This window comes from Acinonyx jubatus, chromosome D4 (genome assembly GCF_027475565.1).
Source record: "Acinonyx jubatus isolate Ajub_Pintada_27869175 chromosome D4, VMU_Ajub_asm_v1.0, whole genome shotgun sequence".
In the NCBI taxonomy this organism is placed as follows: Eukaryota; Metazoa; Chordata; class Mammalia; order Carnivora; family Felidae; genus Acinonyx; species Acinonyx jubatus.
In genome coordinates this window covers 64,218,945-64,240,774 of record NC_069391.1, presented here as the reverse complement: position 1 = coordinate 64,240,774, position 21,830 = coordinate 64,218,945, and the positions used below count along the sequence as shown (strand labels likewise).

Genomic DNA, 21,830 nt, shown 5'->3' with positions numbered 1-21,830 from the left:
TGTGGAAAATATTTAAAACACTCTTTTAAGATCAAAAAGTAAATCTGAACAAACCAAAAGACATAAGTGTTCCTGGATAGGTAGACGAAAGCCTTAATGTCAGAAAGATGTCAGTTGTCCCTCAGTTAACCTATATATTTAACATAAGCCTCCCCCAAATAACAATAGCTATCTCTCCTAAAGCTAGGCACACTGGTTTCAAAGTTTATTTAAAATATAAAACAAGCAAGAATTGTCAGAAAAATCCTGAAAAGTAAAAGAAATGGAGAACTAGCCCTATTTTATATTAGGTATATTAGAAAGGCTCCACCATTAAAACAAAGTGGTACTGGTGTGTGAATATACAACAGGTCAAAAAAAAAAAAAAAAGAGGGAGAGGATAGAAAATAACAAAATAGGCCCAAATGCACACAGAAATTGAATGTATGATTAAGGGAGAGAGGAGTTTGCATCTTTTATTACACTGGAGATGGCAGAATGCTCTATAATCTGATGGTGGGGAAAAGTAACCATATTATTTCAACAAATACTTTACAAAACAAAAACAAAGAGAAATTGGGAACCTACAGATTGAAAGAGATTTTTGAACCTATCAGCCAAATTCAGCTTTGACCTCTGATTCCAAAAGAATCAACTGTAAAAAAAAAATGGGGGACAATCAAGAGAATTTACTGTCTGACTAAATACATGATGGTGCTAGGGGCGCCTGGTTGGCTCAGCCAGTTAAGCACCCGACTTAATTCAGGTCATGATCTCATGGTTTGTGAGTTGGAGCCCTGAGTCGGACTCTGTGCTGACAGCTCAGAGCCTGGAGCCTGCTTCAGATTCTGTGTCTCCTCTCTCTGTCCCTCCCCCACTCACATTCTCTCTCTCTCTCTCTCTTTCTGTCTCCCTCCCTCCCTCTCTCAAAAAATGAATAAATGTTAAAAAAAATTTTAAATAAATACATAACGGTGCTATGGAATTAGTATCAATTTTTAAATATAATAATGGTATTGTAGTTATATAGATTTTCATATATGGCATATGGAGACTTCCAGTCTCCTGTTGTGCATGAAAGGACCTTGGAAGTGACCGCTCTGTCTTAACAACAAGTACAAAGCAAAACAGACTGAAAAATCAACAACTCTTCTTGCATCCTTAAGAGAGGGTCAGGACACAGGACAAATCTTGGCCCCCAAGACTGGAAAGACAGACAAGCAAATACAGGAAATTGTGACTTACTGGAGTAGAGATCCACAAGTGGTAACTGCCATGGGAACCAGTGCCCAGGTAGGAAAACCTGAGTTGTAATTAGTGAGTGGTTGGAGGCCCAGTGTGGATAACTCTTGAGAGTTAAAAATTCCAGTGGGATCCAGTTATGGAAGGGTCCCACAAAATTATGAAACTTAGGAGCTTAACCAGGTCCTCAGAGTAAACAGTGGGAGTAATTCCACTTCTACTTTAGGTTTTGAATACAATAGAGCACTCCATTCTTAAATTGTTTTCTTTTAACGTTTATTCATTTTTGAGAGACAGAGAGAGACAGAGCATGAGTGGGGAAGGGGCAGAGAGAGGGAGACACATAATCTGAAGCAGGTTCCAGGCTCTGAGTGTTAGCACAGAGCCCAATGTGGGGCTTGAACCCACGAACTGTGAGATCATGACCTGAGCTGAAGTCGGACGCTCAACTGACTGAGCAACCCGGGCACCCCTAGAGCACTCCGTTCTTAACAAGGCCTGCCTTCAAGGGAAACTAGTTAATCAGAGCCTAACCTCATATGGTATTATCAGAACCTAACAGACCTAGGGGAAGGCAAATAACCAATTCCAGTCAGCTCTGGACAACTAAGTTAGGCGGAGGAAAAAACCTGAGGAATCTCATGAAGTTCACAGTCCAGAGGCATAAGCTCACTAAAAGACTGAGACCTAATTAAAAGACTATAGAACACTTCCCCTCCTCTCATATCTCACCACCAAAATACAAAAGCCTATTCACAGCAGTTGCTGTTATCTAGTACAGCATATCTAGCTATCAAGAAAACAATTACAAGGCATAGCAAAAGGAAAACAACAACAACAACAACAACACAGTTTAAGAGACAAGGCAATAATTATAACCAGACATGCAGAGATGTTAGAATTATTAGACTGGGAATTAAAAGCAACTATGATTAATATGCTAAGAGCACTAATGTATAGACAGCATGTAAGAACAGATGGGCAATGTAAGCAGAGAGAAGGGAATCTTTAAAAAAAAGTAGTATTAGAGATCACTAACAGAAATGAAAACACTAACAGAGATGAAGAATGCTTTTGGTGGGCTAAATAGTGGACTGGCTGAGGAAAAAATGTCTGAGCTAGAGGATATATCCATGGGAATCTTAAAAACAAAAAAACCCAAAAAAACAAAAAACAACAACAAAAATACCCAAAAAAACAAGAAACAAAGATTGAAAAAAACAGAACAGAATATTCAAGGAATGTGGGACAACTACAAAAAATATATGTGTAATTGATGTACTAGAAGGAAAAGAGGGAGAGAGAAAAACAAAAAAATTTTGAAAAATGACGGAGAAATTTCCCAAATTAATGTCAGATACCAAATCACCATTCCAGGAAGCCCAGAGAATACCAAGTGGGATAAATGCCAAAAACTGCTCCTAAGCATATCACTTTGAAACTACAAAAAAAAAAAAAAAAAAAGAAAAAAAGAAAAAAAAAATCAAAGATAAAACGTCCTGAAAGAAGCCATAGGGAAAATACATCTTAACTATAGGGAAAACAGATAGGATTATATCCAACTTCTCAGAAACCATGCAAGCAAGAAGAGTAGACTGAAATATTAAAAGGGTTGTGAGAAAAAAAAAATACACAATCTAAAATTCTGTACCCTGTGAAATTATTCTTTAAAAGTGAAGGAGAGGGGCACCTGGGTGGCTCAGTTGGTTGAGTGACCAACTGTTGATTTTGGCTCAGGTCATGATCTTGTGGTTTGTGAGTTCAAACCTCACATCGGGCTCTGTACTGACAGTGTAGAGCCTGCTTGGGATTCATTCTCTCTCTCTGTCTCCCTCTCCCTCTCCACCCCTCCCCTGCTCCCACCCTCTCCCTCTGTCTCTCTCAAAATAATAAATGAATGAATGAGTGAATGAATGACATGACACAAAAACAGATGCTCAGATCAATGGAACAGAATAGAAAATCCAGAAATGGACCCACAAACATATGGCCAACTAATTTTTGACAAAGCAGAAAGACTATCAATGGAATAAAGACAGTCTCTTCAGCAAGTGGTACTGGGAAAACTGGACAGAGACATGAAGAAGAATGAACCTGGACCACTTTCTTAAACCATACACAAAAATAAATTCAAAATGGATGAAAGACCTCAATGTAAGACAGGAAGCCATCAAAATCCTTGAGGAAAAAACAGGCAAAAACTCTTTGATCTTGCCCGCAGCAACTTCTTACTCAACACATCTCCAGAGGCAAGGGAACCAAAAGCAAAAATGAACTACTGGGACCTCATCAAAATAAAAAGTTTTGCACAGCGAAGGAAACAACCAGCAAAACTAAAAGGCAACCGACAGAATGGGAGAAGATATTTGCAAACGATGTATCAGATAAAGGGTCAGTATCCAAAATCTACAAAGGACTTATCAAACTCAACACATAATAATCCAATGAAACAAATAATCCAGTGAAGAAATGGGCAAAAGACATGAACAGACTCTTCTCCAAAGAAGACATCCAGATGGCCAACAGATACATGAAAAAATGCTCAACATTACGTATCATCAGGGAAATACAAATCAAAACCACAATGAGATACCACCTCACACCTGTCAGAATGGCTAACATTAACAACTCAGGCAACAAGAGATCTTGACGAGGATGTGGAGAAAGAGGATCTCTTTTGCACTGCTGGTGGGAATGCAAACTGGTGCAGCCACTCTGGAAAACACTATGGAGGTTCCTCAAAAAATTAAAAATAGAACTACCCTAAGACCCAGCAATTGCACTACTAAGTATTTATCCAAGGGATACAGGTATGCTGCTTCGAAGGGACACATGCATCCCAATGTTTATAGCAGCACTATCAACAATAGCCAAAGTGTGGAAAGAGCCCAAATGTCCATCCATGGATGAATGGATAAAGAAGATGTGGTGTGTATATAGTGTGTGTGTGTGTATGTGTGTGTGTGTATATATATATATATATATATATATACACACACATACACACACACACACACACACACACACACAATGGAGTATTACCCAGAAATCAAAGAGAATGAAATCTTGCCATTTGCAACTATGTGGATGGAACTAGAAGGTATCATGCTAAGCGAAATTAGTCAGAGAAAGACAAATACCATATGATTTCACTCATATGAAGACATATGTTTTGTAAGATACAAAACAGATGAACATAGGGAAGGGAAGCAAAAATAATATAAAAACAGGGAGGGGGTCAAAACATAAGAGACTCTTAAATATGGAGAACAAACAGAGGGTTACTGGAGGGGTTGTGGGAGGGGGGATGGGCTAAATGGGTAAGGGGCATTAAGGAATCTACTCCTGAAATCATTGTTGCACCATATGCTAACTAACTTGGATGTAAATTAAAAAAAAATTAAATAAATAAAGACATAAAAAAGAGAGAAGAAAAATAATATAGATCAGATATTCAGATCTACATAAAGAGCATCAAAGAAAAAATAATAAAGGCAAAATAAAAACTTATTTTCCTATTTTCAATATTTTATTTATTTATTTATTTATTTATTGAATTTATTTTATCTATCTATCTATCTATCTAGTTAGAGAGATCGTGAGCAGGGTAGGGACAGAGAAAGAGGGAGAGAGAGAATCCCAAGCACACTTCACACCCAGCACAGAGCATGATGCAGGGCTTGATCTCACAGCCGTGTGATCATGACCTGAGCCGCAATCCAGGGTCAGACGCTTAACTGAGCCACATGGGTAACCCTATTTTTCCTATTCTTAGCTGATGTAACAGAAAACAAATTGTTCAAATAATATTAAATAGGAACAAGATACTCAATTATGTGTGTGTGTGTGCACTTATGTATGCTATGTATAAGTGAAATGTATGATAATGATACAAGAAACAAAAAGGGGGAATTAGGATTATTTTATTATTGAATAGTACTCACACTATCTGTGAAGTGGTGTAGTGTTATGTGAAAGTGGATTTAGATTAGCTATAAATGTATATTTCAAACACAAAAGGCAGTAAAAGAGTGGAAGACAAAAAGAGGAACAAATAACAAAAGCAACAAATATAAAGCAGTAAGGAATATAATTGATATTAATCCAACTATGTCAATAATCACGTTGAACCTCAGTGGTCTAACTGCACCAATTTAAAGATACAGACTGACAGAGTGGATCAAAAAACAAGACTCAACTATATATACCTTGTCTACAAGAAACCAGCTTTAAATATAAAGAAACAGACAGATTAAAACTAATGGATGGAGAAAAATATAACTAACACTAGTCAAAAGAAAGCAGGAGTAGGTATACTAATTTTAGAGCTGGCTTCAAAGCAAGCTCTAGAATATAGAAGTTCATTACATATAGATAAAGGCATAAATTCTCCAAGAAGATATAACAATCTTTAACTGGTGTGTGCCTAATAATGGAGTATAAAATTATATGAGTAAAAAATAACAGAATTGCAAGGAGATGAATCTACTATCATAGCTGAAGACATGTCAACATCACTCTATCAGAAATGGACTGATCCAGTTGACAGAAAATCTGTAAGGACATAGTTGAACTAAAAAAACCATCAATCAACTATATATATTGCCATTTGTAGTCTACTTCATCCAACCAGAGCAGAACACACATCCTTCTTAAGTTCACAAGGAACGTTCACCAAGATACACCACATTCTGGCTATAAAACACCCCCTTCCAAATTTAAATTAATAGAAATCATACAGTATCTGCTCTAAGACCAAAAAGGAATTATAAACCAGAAATCAGTAACAGAAACAACTTGAAAATCCCAAATTATGTAGAGATTCAACAACACACTTCTAAGTAACCCATGGCTCAAGAAACCTCAAGAGAAATTTAAAATTATCTTGAACTAAGTGAAAATGAAAACACAATTCATCAAAATTTGTGGTATCCAACAAAAGTAGTGGTTAGAGGAAAATTTATAGCACTAAATGCATATTCAGAAAATAAGCAATATCTAAGATCAACAACCTAAGTTTCTACCTCAGGGAGCTATATAGATAAAGAAGAGCAAATTAAGCTCTTAATTAAGATAAAGAAGAGCAAAGTAAACAGAAGAAATAATAACAACACGGAAAACAGGAAATCAATAGAGAAAATCAATGATTTTCTTGGTTTTTGGAATAGATCAATACAATCAATTTAAGTCTCCATCCAGGCTAAGCTGAAAAAAAAAAAAAAAGAAAAAGAGAACATAAATTGCTAATGTCAGACATGAAAGAGAAGACATCACTACATCACTATGGGCATTAAGAGAATAATAAAGGAACTCTATGAGCAACTCTATGGGGATAAATTTGATAAACTTAGAGACCAATATCTCTCCTTAACATAGAAACAAAAATCCTCAACTAAATATTAGCAAACTTAATCTAACAGTGCAAAAAGAATTCTGCATCACAACCAAGTGGAATTTGTCACAGGTATGCATGGCTGTTTTAACTTTTGAGAATGAATTAATGTAATCAATCACATCAACAGGCTAAAAAAGACAAATCATGTGATCATATCAATAGATGCAGAAAAAGTATTTGCTAAAATCCAAACCCATTCAATACAAAAACTCAGTAAACTAGGAACAGAGGACAATTTTCACAAACTGATAAAGAATATCTATAAAAACCTAACAAGAATTAATACTGTTAAAATGTCCATATACCCAAAGCAATCTACAAATTCAATGCATCAACTATCAAAATTCCAATGGTAGTTTCTAGAAACAGAACAAACAATCCTAAAATTTATATGTATCTCTGAAAGTCCCCAAATAGCCATAGCAATCTCGAGAAAGAGCAAAGCTGGAGACATCATGCTCCCTGATTTCAAACTATTTTACAAAGCTATAGTGATTAAAACAGTATGGTATTAGCATAAAAACAGGCATACAGATTAATGTGATAGAACAGAGAACTGAAAAATAAGTCTATGCATATATGCATTTTATGACAAAGGAGCCAAAAATATAAAATGGAGAAAGGACAGTCTCATCAATAAATGAAGCTGGGAAAGAACACGAAAAATAATACTAAAATTTGTATGGAACCACAAAAGAACCTGAACAGCCAAAGCAATCATGAGAAAGAACACCAAAGCTAGAGGTATCACAATCCCAGATTTCAAGATATACTATAAAGCTGTAGTAATCAAAACACTACAGTACTGGCACATAAACAGAGACATAGATCAATGGAATAGAATAGAGAGACCAGAAATAAACCTATGCTTATATGGTCCTTTAATCTGACAAAGGAGACAAGAATATACAATAAGAAAAGACAGTCCCCCTTCAACAAATGGTGCTGGGAAAACTGAACAGCTGCATGCAAAAGAATGAAACTGGATCACTTTATTATACCATACACGAAAATAAACTCAAAATGAACTAAAGATCTAACTGTGAGACCAAAAACCACAAAACTCCTAAAAGAAAACATAGGCAGTCATTTCTTGGACATTAGCCTTAGGCACATTTTTATGGGTATGTTCCATTGGGCAAGGGAAACAAAAGCAAAAATAAGCTATTGAGACTATACCAAAATAAAAAGCTTTTGCACAGCAAAATGAAAACACAACCTGCTGAATAGAAGATACTTGCAAATGATATATCTGAGAAGGGGCTAATATTCAAAATATATAAAGAATTTCTACAACTCATCACAAAAAAACAACAAACAACCCACAAATGGTCTAATTAAAAAATAGGCAGATGACCTGAATAAACATTTTTCCAAAAAAGACATATAGATGGCCAACAGACACATGAAAAGATGCTCAACATCACTAATCATCAGGGAAATACAAATCAAACCACAACGAAACATCACATCACACCTGTCCAAACGGCTAGAATCAGAAAGACAACAAATAACAATGTGTTGGTTAGAATGTGAAGAAAAGGGAGCCCTTGTGCACAATTGGTGGGAATGTATATTGGTGCAGCTACTATGGAAAACAGAACAGATATACCTCAAAAAATTAAAATTAAAATGACTCTATGATCCAGCAATCCCATTAGTGGGAATATATCCAAAGGAAATGAAAATGTATCTCAAAAAGATATCTGTACTCCCATGTGTACTGCAGCATTCACATTAGTCAAGATATGGAAACAACCTGTGTCTATCAGTAGATGAATTAATAAAGAAGATGTGGTATATTTATGTAGTGGAATATTATTCGGCCATGAGAAAGACAGAAATCCTGCAATTTGTGACACGGATGGACCTGAAGGTATTAAGTAAAGTGAAATAAGACAGAGAAACACAAATACTGTATGATATCACTTTATGCAGAATCTAAAAGAGCTGAACTCACAGAAACAGAGACTAGAAAGATGGTTACCAGGAACTAGGGTGTGGTGAAATGGGGACATGTTGGTCAAAGAGTATAAACTTCCAGTTAGAAGATGAATAAATTCTGGGGATCTAATGTACATTATAGTGATTATAGTTGATATAATTTTAGTTGAAACAATATTTAAAGTTGCTAAGAGAGAAGATCTTAAATGTTCTTGCCACCAAAAAGAAATGGTGATTATGTGACATGATGAACGTGTTAGCTCAGCTATGGTGGTAATGATTTTATAACATAAAAAGTGTATCAAATTAACTTGTACATCTTAAGTTTACACAATGTTATATGTCAATTATATTTCAATAAAGCGGGGGGGGGGGAGGTGGAGGGGATGTAAGTAGGTAAATAATTAAGTAGATAAATAACTAAACAAACTGATATTTCCTCTTGTACCTACATGGAAACATAACAGGAAGCAAGTACACTTTATTGTCTAGTTTTGCAATAATACTTAAACATTTTTAAGTTTAACTCTTCTAAATTTTATCTAAATTATTTTAGGTGTACATATACTTAGATATTCTTCAGAAATATATAAATATGACATTTATAGATTTTCTCATAATTTGTTATCTTATTCAAAAATAAAATTCATTTATAATATATTTTCTTTTTATTTTTAAACATTTATTTATTCTTGAGAGAGAGAGAGAGACAGAGCATGAGTGGGGGAGAGGGAGACACAGAATCTGAGGCAGGCCCCAGGCTCTAAGCTGTCAGCACAGAACCTGATGCGGGGCTCGAACTCAGAAAACTGTGAGATCATGACCTGAGTTGAAGTCGGATGCTTAACCGACTGAGCCATCCAGGCACCCCTATAATATATTTTCTTACACTTAAGAATGGATCATTGACTTTATGAAGGAGAATTAAAGTGTTTGCTTTCTCATCTCCAGCTGTTTGTGAAAAGATGAAACCAATACATCAGGTATTTCTTTTGACTCATGACAGGGAGAAAACTACTCCAAAGGAACTGGACTAAACTATAAATGAAAGCAAATATGAGGAAAGCGATTTTTCCCCTGGCTTCAGAGATGTTAATAATTTACCTCATTGTGCCATATTCAACAGAATGTTTCCAAATTACTGTTGTAGTACTAGTTAACTGTGGCACCAACTTGAGACCAATCATTCAGAGTCTAAACAAAAAGGAATTAAATAATTCAAACATAGATGTAATACATTAATATTTCATCAAGAGGATTACACTGCTGCCTTAAAACTGAATCTCTAGAGGTGGATGAACTTGCTGTGTTGCTCGTATTCATCTGGTATCAACAACAACAGGTGTCAACAGGAGTTCTGTTAAGAGAACTGGGCAGTATGCACATGTCGTAGAGAAATATCAACGTGTTGAATAACTATTCCGAAGCTCAAGGTTTTTCCTGGGACAGCCGTGTTGACATTTGCACTCGAAGTGCAGCAGCACTAGTGAGCAAAACCACTGTGCCCAGCACGAGTCAAGCAGGGAAACGGTCACCGTGTTCTTCACTCTGTGTACAGTAGTAACACTGCCGGTTTCACACAAAAATGTGTTTGATGAAGCAGCGTAAAATATTAATCTTACTGAATTTTACACTGGCGAATACTTTTGATTAAAAAAAACATTGTGTGTGGTGAAAAGGAAAGCATGCATAATGCCCTTCTGCTGCATGACAAATCCGGGTGGTTGTCCCGAGGAAAAGCACTTGCAAGTGTAAGAGCTGCAAGATCAACTGGCCACCTTTTTGTCATGGAAATTTACATGGAAGAATGGCAAACAGTGGCTGCTCAGAGTTGAGTATTTGGCACACATTTTCTCAAAAATTAGTGAAATGACCCTTGTACTTCAAGGAAAACAAATGACAGTATTTTGTAGCCAATGATAAATGTGAGTGTTTAAGCAGACTTTGAATCCTGGAAAATTCACTCCTGTCAGTGGGAGCTTGACAGCTCCCCAACACCTGAAGACATTTCTGATGGGCTTGGTGCTGACAAGAATGAATGTAAGTTTTGATACTATAAAATGAAATATGTCAAGGTTGAAAAGGTCTACATAACTTAATAAACCAGTATTTTCCAAATGAACCATGCATAAGGCTACAAGATCCTGCTTGGGCAAAAGAGCTTTTAAAAGTATACCACAGACATCCAATGGGTTTCAATGTAACAGTATGAAAAGCTCATTGTTATAATTTCAGATTCAGCATAGCAACTAACCTTACAACACTACCATTTTCAAAACATTTTGAAAATCTACAATTATCTGAGATGGCTACTGCAGTATTCCTGTCTGTTCCAATATATCTCTATGAGGCTGAATTTTCTACACTTCAATGGAAACAACATACCAGGCTGTACCAGGCTGCACACAGAAACATGTATGAGAGCCCAGCTGTCTTCCATCAGACAATAAAGAGATTTGCAAAAATGTAAAATAATGCTGCTTCTGGTATACATATTTTCTTGGAAAAGATCACTTTTTAATAAAAATAAGCTATTTATGTGAACATGTAATCAATTTATTATTTGAAAATGAATACTTTTAGAATATCGTTTTATTTTCAAATATGATAAAATATTGATAAATACAATGCACACTTTTTAAAAAAAGAACTCACTGGAATCCTCAATAATCTCTACGATCATAGAGTGGTACTGGAACCAAAGTTTGAAAACCGCATTTCCAATATGCTGACGTATTCTTTTTTTTTTTTTTTAAGTTTTTTTTTTTCAACGTTTATTTATTTTTGGGACAGAGAGAGACAGAGCATGAACGGGGGAGGGGCAGAGAGAGAGGGAGACTCAGAATCGGAAACAGGCTCCAGGCTCTGAGCCATCAGCCCAGAGCCTGACGCGGGGCTCGAACTCACAGACCGCGAGATCGTGACCCGGCTGAAGTCGGACGCTTAACCGACTGCGCCACCCAGGCGCCCCTATGCTGAAGTATTCTAAGAAAAGGAAAAACAATGCTGGATGAGAGAGTAAATGGTATCACTTACAGCAAGAAGGCCTCATTCACAGCATCAAAGAATTCAGGCCAGAGCACTTCCTGAGGTTCATGTCCATGGTAGGTGAGCAGAGCCTCCACCAGTGGTTGGATATCTGGCAGAGTTACAAGTGGTACACAAACTCGCGACAGGAACCTTATCTTTTCAGGAGCCATTCTATGGAATGAATAACAAATAATTATCCAAATCTTAGAAAATCTTCATGCTAAGATTGACAAGTTACTTGCTTTGTCCCTCACATAAAGGGGGCTACCCTAACACCATCTATGAATTCTTCTCTTACTCCATTCTCTAGAAGAAATCCTTTAGTCCCATTTTAACACCACTTATTCTCAAGACTTTGGCATAACTATCTAGAGGCACCTCCAATTTACCATGCCCAAAACAGAACTCTTGAATTCCTTCCCCAAACATTCTTTCCCCAGTCCTGACAATCTCATTTCCTCAGGCTTTGAAGGCCATCCTTGACTCCCCCCTTTCTCATGCCCCTTACCTAATCCAACAGTAAATACCATCAATTTATCTGACAACTTCCCTACATGCGCTTCACTACCCCCTAATTCACCATCACCTCCAGCCTAGGTTACCGTAGGAGCCTTCTAAGGTCTCCCTGCTTCTGTCTTCACTCCCACTGTTTATCATTAAAACAATTCCAGCAACTCTTTAAAAATTCAGATCACTTCACTTGTCTGCTCAAAGCTTTGCAATGGCTTCCCACCTCAGAGAACTAGCAAAGTCTTATACTGGCTGCTGAGGCCTTCCATGACAGGGCCCCTTCTGTTTCTCTGGCTTCATCTCCTTCCACTTTTTCCCTTGCTCATCCTACTCCAGTCCTCTAGGCCTCTAACTACTCCAGGTGGGTCCTGTTGTTCATTCTGCCCAGAACTCATGGCTAGCTAGCTCCTTCATTCCATATCAATCTCAGCTCAAATGCTGCTTTATGTGACGGCATCCCTGACCATCCCATTTAAATGTACTTACCAATATGGTAGCAATCAGCTACATGTGGCAATTTAATTTAAATGAAAGAAAATTCAAAATTCCTGTTCTCAGTTGCACCAGCCACATAACAAATGTTCAACAGGTACATGAGGCTAGTGGCTTACAGTACTGAACACTGCAAATTTCCAGAACTTGCCCATAACTCCAGGAAGCCCCAGTGGACAGCAGAGCTTAATAGAGAAAATGCCATCTCACCCCACTGTGTATCTCTGATCTCACTTACCCTGTTTTACTTTTCTTCAGAGTACTTTTCATCACCTGACCTATAATGTATTTATTTATTTATTGTTCATCATCTGTTTCTTCCTGTTAGGATATCAGCTTTATAAGGACAGATACGTTTTCTATTTTGATCTCTGCTCCATTTCTAGCATACAGGAAATGATTCCTTACGCATACACATATATGCTCAAGAAATAGATGTTACATGAATAAATCAACTAGAGATCAATAAAATGAAAGTTTGAGATGTACACTATTAGAGCTTTTCCTAGCTATATTCATATATAAATCTAGAAATTTAGCATGTGCTTTTCGAAACACAAATGGAACCATAGCAGAGAACATAAAGCTGTTCCTCACTTTTTTTTTTTACTTGCTGCCTCATATTAAAAAATGTATGTTCTAGGGGCGCCTGGATGGCTCAGGTTAAATGTCCAACTTAGCTCAGGTCATGATCTCATGATTCCTGAGTTCGAGCCCGCATCAGGCTCTGTGCTGACAGCTCAGAGCCTGGAGCCTGCTTTGGATTCTGTGCCTCCCTCTCTCTCTGCCCCTCCCCCATTCATGCTCTGTCTCTCTCTGTCTCAAAAATAAATAAACGTTAAAAAAAAATTAAAAAAAATTTTTTTTAAATGTGTGTTCTATGATTTAACAAAGCCTCTATTTATAGGCATTTACGTTATTTCTAATTTTTCAATATTACTGCTGAGAATTACTGTTACTATTACTGCTATAGTTTATTACTAAAAACACTGCTGCAGTGGTGTCTATGCATATGTCTATCAGTGACCCTGTGTGAGTATTTGCATATTAACTGCATTCCAAGAGACTACCAGTTTACTTTTCCCCAAACTCCAACCCAAGTGCATCATCTCCTTGCAATACATTCAAATACATCTGACCTACTACCATTTTCATCATATTAAAGAAATTTTTCCTAGAACCCTCTGACCTGTTCCAATCCAGGCAGATTGCTTTTTATTCCCTCTGTACAGTTAACATCTTGGTCTCTGTCATGGGGATTTCCTTCACTTCTCTCCTGAACCCCATATCTTTTTCTTTCTTGGTTCATTCTTCTTATGTGGAAAAAGGTACATGAGTGATAAAGTACTTGAGACCTTGCATGTCTGGAAATATCTTTATTTTACTCTCACACTTGATTAACACTTTGGCTGAGTATAGAAATCTTGTAATTTTCCAACAAAATTGTGAGGGTGTGGTTCTAATGCCTTCTAGCTTCCTCCAGTGTTGTTTCTGAGAAGCTCCATGCTATTATGAATTTTCATCCTTTATATAAGTCCTGTTTTCACTCCCTGGAGGCTTTTGGAAATCCTCTTTGAAATTTTACACTGATATGTTTTGGTATGGATTTATTTTTATTCATTGTGGTCAGCACTCAGTGGATCTTAAATAAGGAAAGTTCTATTAGATTGTTTCTTTGACAATTTCCTATCCATTTTTCAATCTGTTTTCTATGAGAACTCCAATGATTCTGGATATTGAATTTCCTGGACACTTTGCTGTCTTTTCTTTCTTATTTTTCATCTCTTGGTCTTTTTACTCTAGATTTAAAAGAACTTTTCAAATTTATCTTCCAATCCTTTTATTTTATCTTCCAATCCTTTTATTAAGTTTTTCATGACCAATCTCTCATGATTAATTTACAAGAACATTAAAAAAATTTTTTTTAAGTTTATTTTTTTTGAGTGAGAGCATACGAGAGTGAGTTCAGAAGGGGCAGGGAGAGAGGGAGAGACAGAGAATCCCAAGCAGTCTCCACACTGTCAACATGGAGCCCAACATGGCTCAAACTCACAAACCATGAGATCATGACCTGAGACGAAATCAAGAATCAGACACTTAACTGACTGAACCACACAGTTGCCCCACAAGGCAGGAGTGTTATAATGGCTGCTTCATATGTGTGTATTATCTTTTGATACAAGATCAAAACTCAAGCACTGTCCACCCCGGCTGCTAAAGGCTGTCTAGAAATGCAGGTACAACTGTCCACCACGGGTCTAGGGGATTGGTTATGGGTAGTCTCTACCATGGTAATAGCTGAAATGAACAATTTACTGGCCAAGCCTTCCCCCAAAAGCTGTAAGCCTTCAAACAGACTTCAGAGTTCCAGAACAGTTACATCAGACACAGTCTGTCAGTAAAATTTTTGTCTAAGTAAAGGATGGATTCCTGGTACTTCCTCCTCCATCATCTTCCCTGACATCCCCTTCTGATCTCTTGTATTAAGAAAAAGAAAAACAAAAACAACCCCTCACCTTCTTACTTTTTACTACTCTGCCCTTTTATACTTTATCCTAGGAGAACTATTTGGCTCAATCTTTGAAGTCATTACTTACTATTCAGCTGTATTTCCTATTCACTCTTTTTTTTTTTTAACGTTTATTTATTTTTGAGACAGAGACAGAGCATGAACGGGGGAGGGGCAGAGAGAGAGGGAGACACAGAATCGGAAGCAGGCTCCAGGCTCTGAGCCATCAGCCCAGAGCCCGACGCGGGGCTCGAACTCACAGACCGCGAGATCATGACCTGAGTTGAAGTCGGACACTTAACCGACTGAGCCACCCAGGCGCCCCCCTATTCAGTCTTTTACTTTTTTTTTTTCGTTTATGAGTCCCCTCTTTTAAAAACATAACCAATTTATTTCTATTTCAAGGATTTGACAGTTTCTCTTATTATTTTTAAGACATTAATTATCATCCCCCCGTTTCTTTAAACCACTTGCTTGTCTTAGGTAATGTATCTTCCGTTTTGTGGCATTTAGTTCATCTTTCCTTATGGTGTTGGTTTTCCATCAATATCTAAGGATTTTTGTTTCCCCTCTCTGGAATTTGGGATTTCCCACTAGCCTCTCCATGACTGCTTTTTACCACAGCCTCCTCTGGTACTTGTGGAGAGGGTCAGGATGTATTCCTGGTTGGGGTTGCCAATAAATTGCACTCTGGGCATTGGAGCACCCCCAGAATGGCTGGGAATTAATAGCCATTTGATGCTCATTCCTCCTCCAAATCTTCTCCCTCCTTCCTGCTGGAAACAGGACACTTCTGTTGTCTCTTGTTTGAAGGCAGCAGATAAGGACTGCATGAGGGCCTAGCCCTTAGCTGGCTTCTGTAAATTGAGGCAGTGCAACAGGCGGTCTTGTCGGCTGCCAGGTACCTCCTGCTCCATGAATCCACTCCAATGTTACTTTTACCTTTTGCAGTAGTTTTCTCTTGCAAGCTTTTTGGGCTGTGATATTTTCCTTCAAAAATATCCCATAACCTGCCACTTGAAGTCTTTCTTGTAACTTGTGGGTCATCAAATGCTCCCTTATTTATTAGTATTATATATTTGTTAAAATTTCTCCATCAACGCTAAGAGTTGGGAGGATAAAGTGAATGCTAGGCCATGCATGAGTTTAGTTCACCACTTGATTTTGTCTCATATTACATTTTCATCTTACTCTCTTGCACTTTAATCTTTAGGATCTGGCTAAGTTCTCTACATTAGAGCTACTCAAAATATGGTCCTCAGAATCACCAGCAACAGCACCCCTATGAATGGGGCCAAGAAATCTGTTCCTTAACATCTTAACATCAGGTGATTCTTATGCCTACTGTAATTTGAGAAACATTGCTCCACACTACTTCTTCAGTAGCAGTCCCGAGAACTAGATGATTATCAATCTCTAGTAACAATCTGAATACTTTAATAGACATGATAGAACTATGTTTAAGATTTTTTGTTTTGTCTTTTTTGTTTTAGTTTAGCTATATTTTCTTGATAATCAACAATAAAATTCTCAGAGATAAATTTTTTGTCAAACTATACTAATGATTTCTTATGTGCAAACAGTTTGTCTTTTCTCCTCAAATAATTACCTTTTGCAAAATCCACTTCTTGTTCTTTACCACTTTCCTAAATGACTGAGGTCTCTTCAACCACAGGTATCTTCCACTATGCTTTACTGTCTTTCTCTAACCACCAAGGTGGTTTTAGATTCAAAAATAATTATGTTTTTGAGTCCATTATCTAAGTTTAATGAAAAGACATATTTAGCTTGAGTTGTAAATACCATAAAGTTTTGGAATATATGAACTTACTGGGTGGGATTGGAGAAGGGAAGAGTTGTTGTGTGTATGTCTGTAATGTGGACTGTTTTTCAGGTATATTTTGCACAGAATCTAGCAGAATATTTTGCAGAGAGTATTAAGGGCCTGATGTGTATCTGAGAAATGGAAAAATAGTTACATGTACTCAATAAATCTAGAACTCTGAATGAAGCAGGGAGGTGGTGATCTTGCCCTTCAGCAATCCTCTCTGGAAGAACCTGTTAAGTCCAACTTTTCCCTCATTATCTTAAAATTTTTACCATTCTCTCATTACCTTAGAAGAGAGGGCTCAGAGACTATCACTGGCTACTAGGTGTATGGAAAAGACAATCCTGGCAACAAGGGCATTTATCAAGCACTGAAATTTATGGGATGCAGACTGTATCTCCCAATCAGGCTGAAAAGGTCCAAGAGAATTTTGTGAAAATTTCTAAAGTCTTTTGGGGTGCTTCGGTGGCTTAGTTGGTTAAGCATCTGACTCTTGATCTCGCTCAGGTTTTGATCTCAGGGTCGTGAGTTCAAGCCCTGCATTAGGCTCCATGCTGGGCATGAGCCTACTTTAAAAAAAAACCCTAAAGTTTCATATAAATTTCAGTAGCTTTTCAGTTGACCTACCTAAATGCAGGTCAACTGATAATGTTCTGAAGGGCTTCAAGGTGCTCACAGCCTTCATGGCTCCCTCTTTTGGTCTTGAGCTTGCCAGAGTGTGGAGATCCAACTTCAACTAGAGTTAGGCAACACTTTCCAGACTGGAGTACACTAAGCATTATGTCTTGATTAATTGCCAGAGCAACACTTCCAAATGATTTTTGCACAAGAATTCAACTGCAGAAGGTTCAACAGTAACCATATACTGCTAGAAACATCATTCTCATGTGGCTATGTTGAAGTTTCCAAACCATCTGCAGCAAACCACAGAACTAACTACAAGATAAACTGATGATGCTCAGAAAGTCCAGAATGTCATTCCTTCTAGACGGTTTATAGCAAAGAACAGGAGAGAATTTAAACATTCTGTCATCGAATTGTTGATTTTAGTTGGTGGCAAGTGAAATTCTATTTAAAATGCTATGACAAGGCCATTTATCAGGCGTCTAAAAAGAATGCAAAAGGAAACCAAACAGATTTTCCTATTTTTTTTGTTCCTCTGACATTTTATGCATCAAAGTTATGAGATTAACTTTTATATTTTCTAAGAGACTTTTGAGTCTTTTGAAATGAACTTGAAACATTCAAGTAGCAAAAAGTGAAAAAAATGTACAGATGCCCTCTTTAAAAAAAAAAAAACAACAGAGAAAAACAGAATAGCATTGTTTGTATGGTGTTTAAGTTTGAGAGGCCCTTGGCGACTTGAACATTTCAAGTCTTCCAAGCAGAAGGTAAGTAATGATAAAATTCAAGTTTCATAAATAATGGGAATATCTGCATTCAAGTGTACTGGAAAGTAGTTTGCCCACTATGCTATATTCTTATTCAACTTTTTTGATTTTTAAATCTTAGAAATGCACAGATAACTTCATATATATATAGCAAATTTATATTGTTATGATGCATATTTTAGTTATTATTATAACTTATGACAGCATCAAATATAATGGCTCCAGCATGTTTGGCAGCTCTTTCAAATGTTATCATGATGGCATTTCACTACCTGATTTCATGAAACCAGTTTCTAACTGAGACAAGAGAACACACTTGGTTGGATTTATAATTCACTAGAGAGCTGTAGATGTGGAGTTCTGAGTCTCACATAAGCTTTAAAGGATCCAGGTTCTTTTATGGATGGAGAACAGAACTTCCTGGCTTGAGGTCTTAAAAGTAGAACTTTAAACGCTCATAAAGAGACTCAAAAAGAATGCTGAGCATCAAATTGCTTTTTTAAATTCAATCTTCTGATAATTATAAATGAACTTAATTGAATTTCTCTAAAAATCCAACACATTCAAAAAAATACCTGTAAAAATTTCTTGTTGAATTCTAAAAATTAAGACTCCATAGTAAACACCATTCAAAAGAGCAAATTAGGAATGTATCAGATGTATCAGTGTCCAAAGGACATTCTACTAGCATATGCATCTCATATTCTTGGTAAATTCAGCTAAGAGTTCTACTAATTACATCAATGATTTGCTTTGACTAAAAATGTTTTTAAACTATTACCAAATTAATCACCATGTTATCCTTGATGCTACTGCCAGCTGGGGTGCCAGCATGGGCATCCTTCAGAAAACTGCTCTGTGCCAGGGAATGTGCATATTATTTTTTTTAAAAACATACATCCTTACTGAAGAAGCAATCATAAACTCGGGAATTAACCTGCCCCACAAAATGACCCAATCTGGCACAAATGGAAATTTCTCAGATGTAAAGAGTATATTAGCTAATAGTTTCCAGCAGGCTTTCCTAATTGTGGTCAATGGAGTTTAGATGCCTTTCTGAACTGCTGTCCTCTTCTGTCCTGAGGGTGAGAAAATGAAAAGTACACATTCTGAAGAAAGAATCTGAAAGACCAGTATAGTCAAATAATGGGTACAGTGCAGAAAGACACTGTAAAGGAGAAAAAATACTGCAGAGTGCAGAGAGGAATCAATATTAAGCAATCTAAGGCTGATTAAAAATGATTTTTTTTTCATGAACTACAACTGCCATTTTGGAAATAAGACCCTGTGGCAGGAAATTATTCCTTTATTATGAATGTTATCTTTTAATTTTTGGTATTTTGCCAGCTAGCACTGTATTTTCATTTTTAAAAAGTCTAATTATAAAATTATGATGTTTAGAAGAACATAGGGAATTACTATAACATCAACTATGCACTCATTGCCATGATTTCACAATGCTAACATTTTAGTGATATTTCTAGTTGACGTTTTAAAGAAATAAAAATGTTTCAGTTACAGTTGGAACACCCTCTCCTGTCTCATTTTCTCTTCCCCTTCCCAGGAGTTAGCACTCCCCTAACGATGGGAGTCCTCTCTGTCTAGTTTTTTTTTTTTTTTAATGTTTATTTATTTTTGAGAGAGAGAGAGAGAGAGAGAGAGAGAGAATGAATCTCCAGCAGGTTCTGAGCTGTCAGTTCAGAGCGTGATGTGGAGCTTGATCTCAGGAACTATGAGATCATGACCTGAGCTTAAATCAAGAGTCACTCAACAGACTTAGCCACCCAGGCGCCCTCTTTCTGTCTAGTTTTAACACTTTTACTTTATATGTGTGTATTGTTTTGAGTGTTTTAAAACTTTATGTAATGATGACATTACAGGTATCTTTTTGCTACTTCCTTGCTATTCTGTTCTGTGGGTCTTTGTGTCTGGCTTTATATAAGTACCAAAGTGGCTTAATGACTAGCTTTGTAATATGTTTTGAAATCAGGAAGGGTGAGGCCTCTAGTTTTGTTTCTCTTTTCAAGGTTGTTGACTATTTGGGGTCTTCTGAGATTCTATATGAATTTTAGGACTTTTTAAAAAATCTATTTCTGCAAAAGAAAAATGCCATTTGGATTTTAATAGGACTGCATTGTATCTATGGGCAGCTTGGGGTAGTATGGACATTTTAACAATATTAAGTCTTCCAGTCCCTCAACACGGAATGCCTCTTATGTATTTGTGTCATGTTTAATTTCTTTCAGCAACATTTTGTAGCTTCCGGTATATAAGTCTTTCATTTCCTTAAGTTTATTCCTCAACATTTTATTCTTTCTGATGCTACTGTAAATGGGTTTTTTATATAAAAAAAAATCTCTTTGTAAAACTGCTCACTGCTAGTGTATAAAACACAATTGATATTTGAGTATTTATTTTGTATCCTGTAACTTTACTGAATTAATGTACTAGTTTTAATAGTTTTTCTGTGGAATCTTTAGGGTCTTCTGCATATAACATCATGTCATGTATAAGCAGAATAAGCGGTCCTTTAAAATTTGGATGCCTTTTGTTTCTTTGTCTTGCCTAATGGCTCCAGTGCTTCTAGTACTGTGTTAAAAAGAAGTGGTGAGAGAGGGTATCCTTGCTTTGTTCATGATTTTAGAAGGAAAAAATTTCAGTCTTTCACCATGAAGTGTGATGTTAGCTGTGGGCTTTTCACACATTGTCTTTATTTTGTCGAAGTATGTTCCCTGTATTCCTACTCTACTGAATGTTCTTATCATCAAAGGATGTTGAATTTTATCAAATAGTTTTTTCTGCTTTAATTGAAATTATCACTTGGTTTTGTCCATCATTCTGTTAATATGGTGTATTACACCAATTGGTTTTTGAATGTTGAACCAACTTTGCATGCTAGGAATAAATCCCACTTGACCATGATGCAGAATCTTTCTAATTGCTGACTTTGGTTGACTTGTATATTGCTGAGGATTTTTACACATGAATATTCATCAGGAATATTGCTGCAGTTTTTTTTTTCTTGTAGTGTATTTATCTGATTTTGGTATCAAGGGTAATGCTGGCCTCATAAAATGAGTTTTGAAGTGTTCCCTCCTCTTCAATTTCTTGAAAGAGTTTGAGAAGGACTGGTATTAATTCTTTAAATATTTGGTAGAATTCTCTAGTGAAACCATCCAGTTCTGGGCTTTTCTGGGCTTTCTCCTTCCTGTTGTAGATCTGTTCAGATTTTTAAATTTATGAGTCACTCTTGGAGGCTGTATGTTTATAAAAAATTTATCCATTTCTTCTAGATTATCCAATTTGTTGCAATATAATTGTTCATAGTAGTCTCTTTTTATTTTTCTGCAATGAGTTGTAATGTCTTCTCTTTCATTTGATATTTGTTACTTTAGTCTTCTTGCTGATTTTCTTAGTCTAGTTAAGGGTTTGACAGTTTTCTCGATCTTTTAAAAAATCGAATTCTTTGTTTTTTTCCCATTCTCTCTTTAGTTTATTTCTCCTGTAACC

At 36.6% G+C, this 21,830-nt stretch overlaps 1 protein-coding gene across 6 annotated transcripts in view; it reads right to left on the bottom strand.

Annotated features, from left to right (window-relative positions):
* Window positions 1-21,830, bottom strand: part of FANCC (FA complementation group C) — a 265,807-nt gene that overhangs the window by 57,744 nt on the left and 186,233 nt on the right. For all 6 annotated transcript variants that reach the window (XM_027048221.2, XM_027048218.2, XM_027048217.2 and 3 more), the window contains one exon: window positions 11,597-11,761. In XM_027048221.2, coding sequence (XP_026904022.1) covers window positions 11,597-11,761 — 165 coding nt within the window. The remainder of the gene's footprint in view (window positions 1-11,596; window positions 11,762-21,830) is intronic.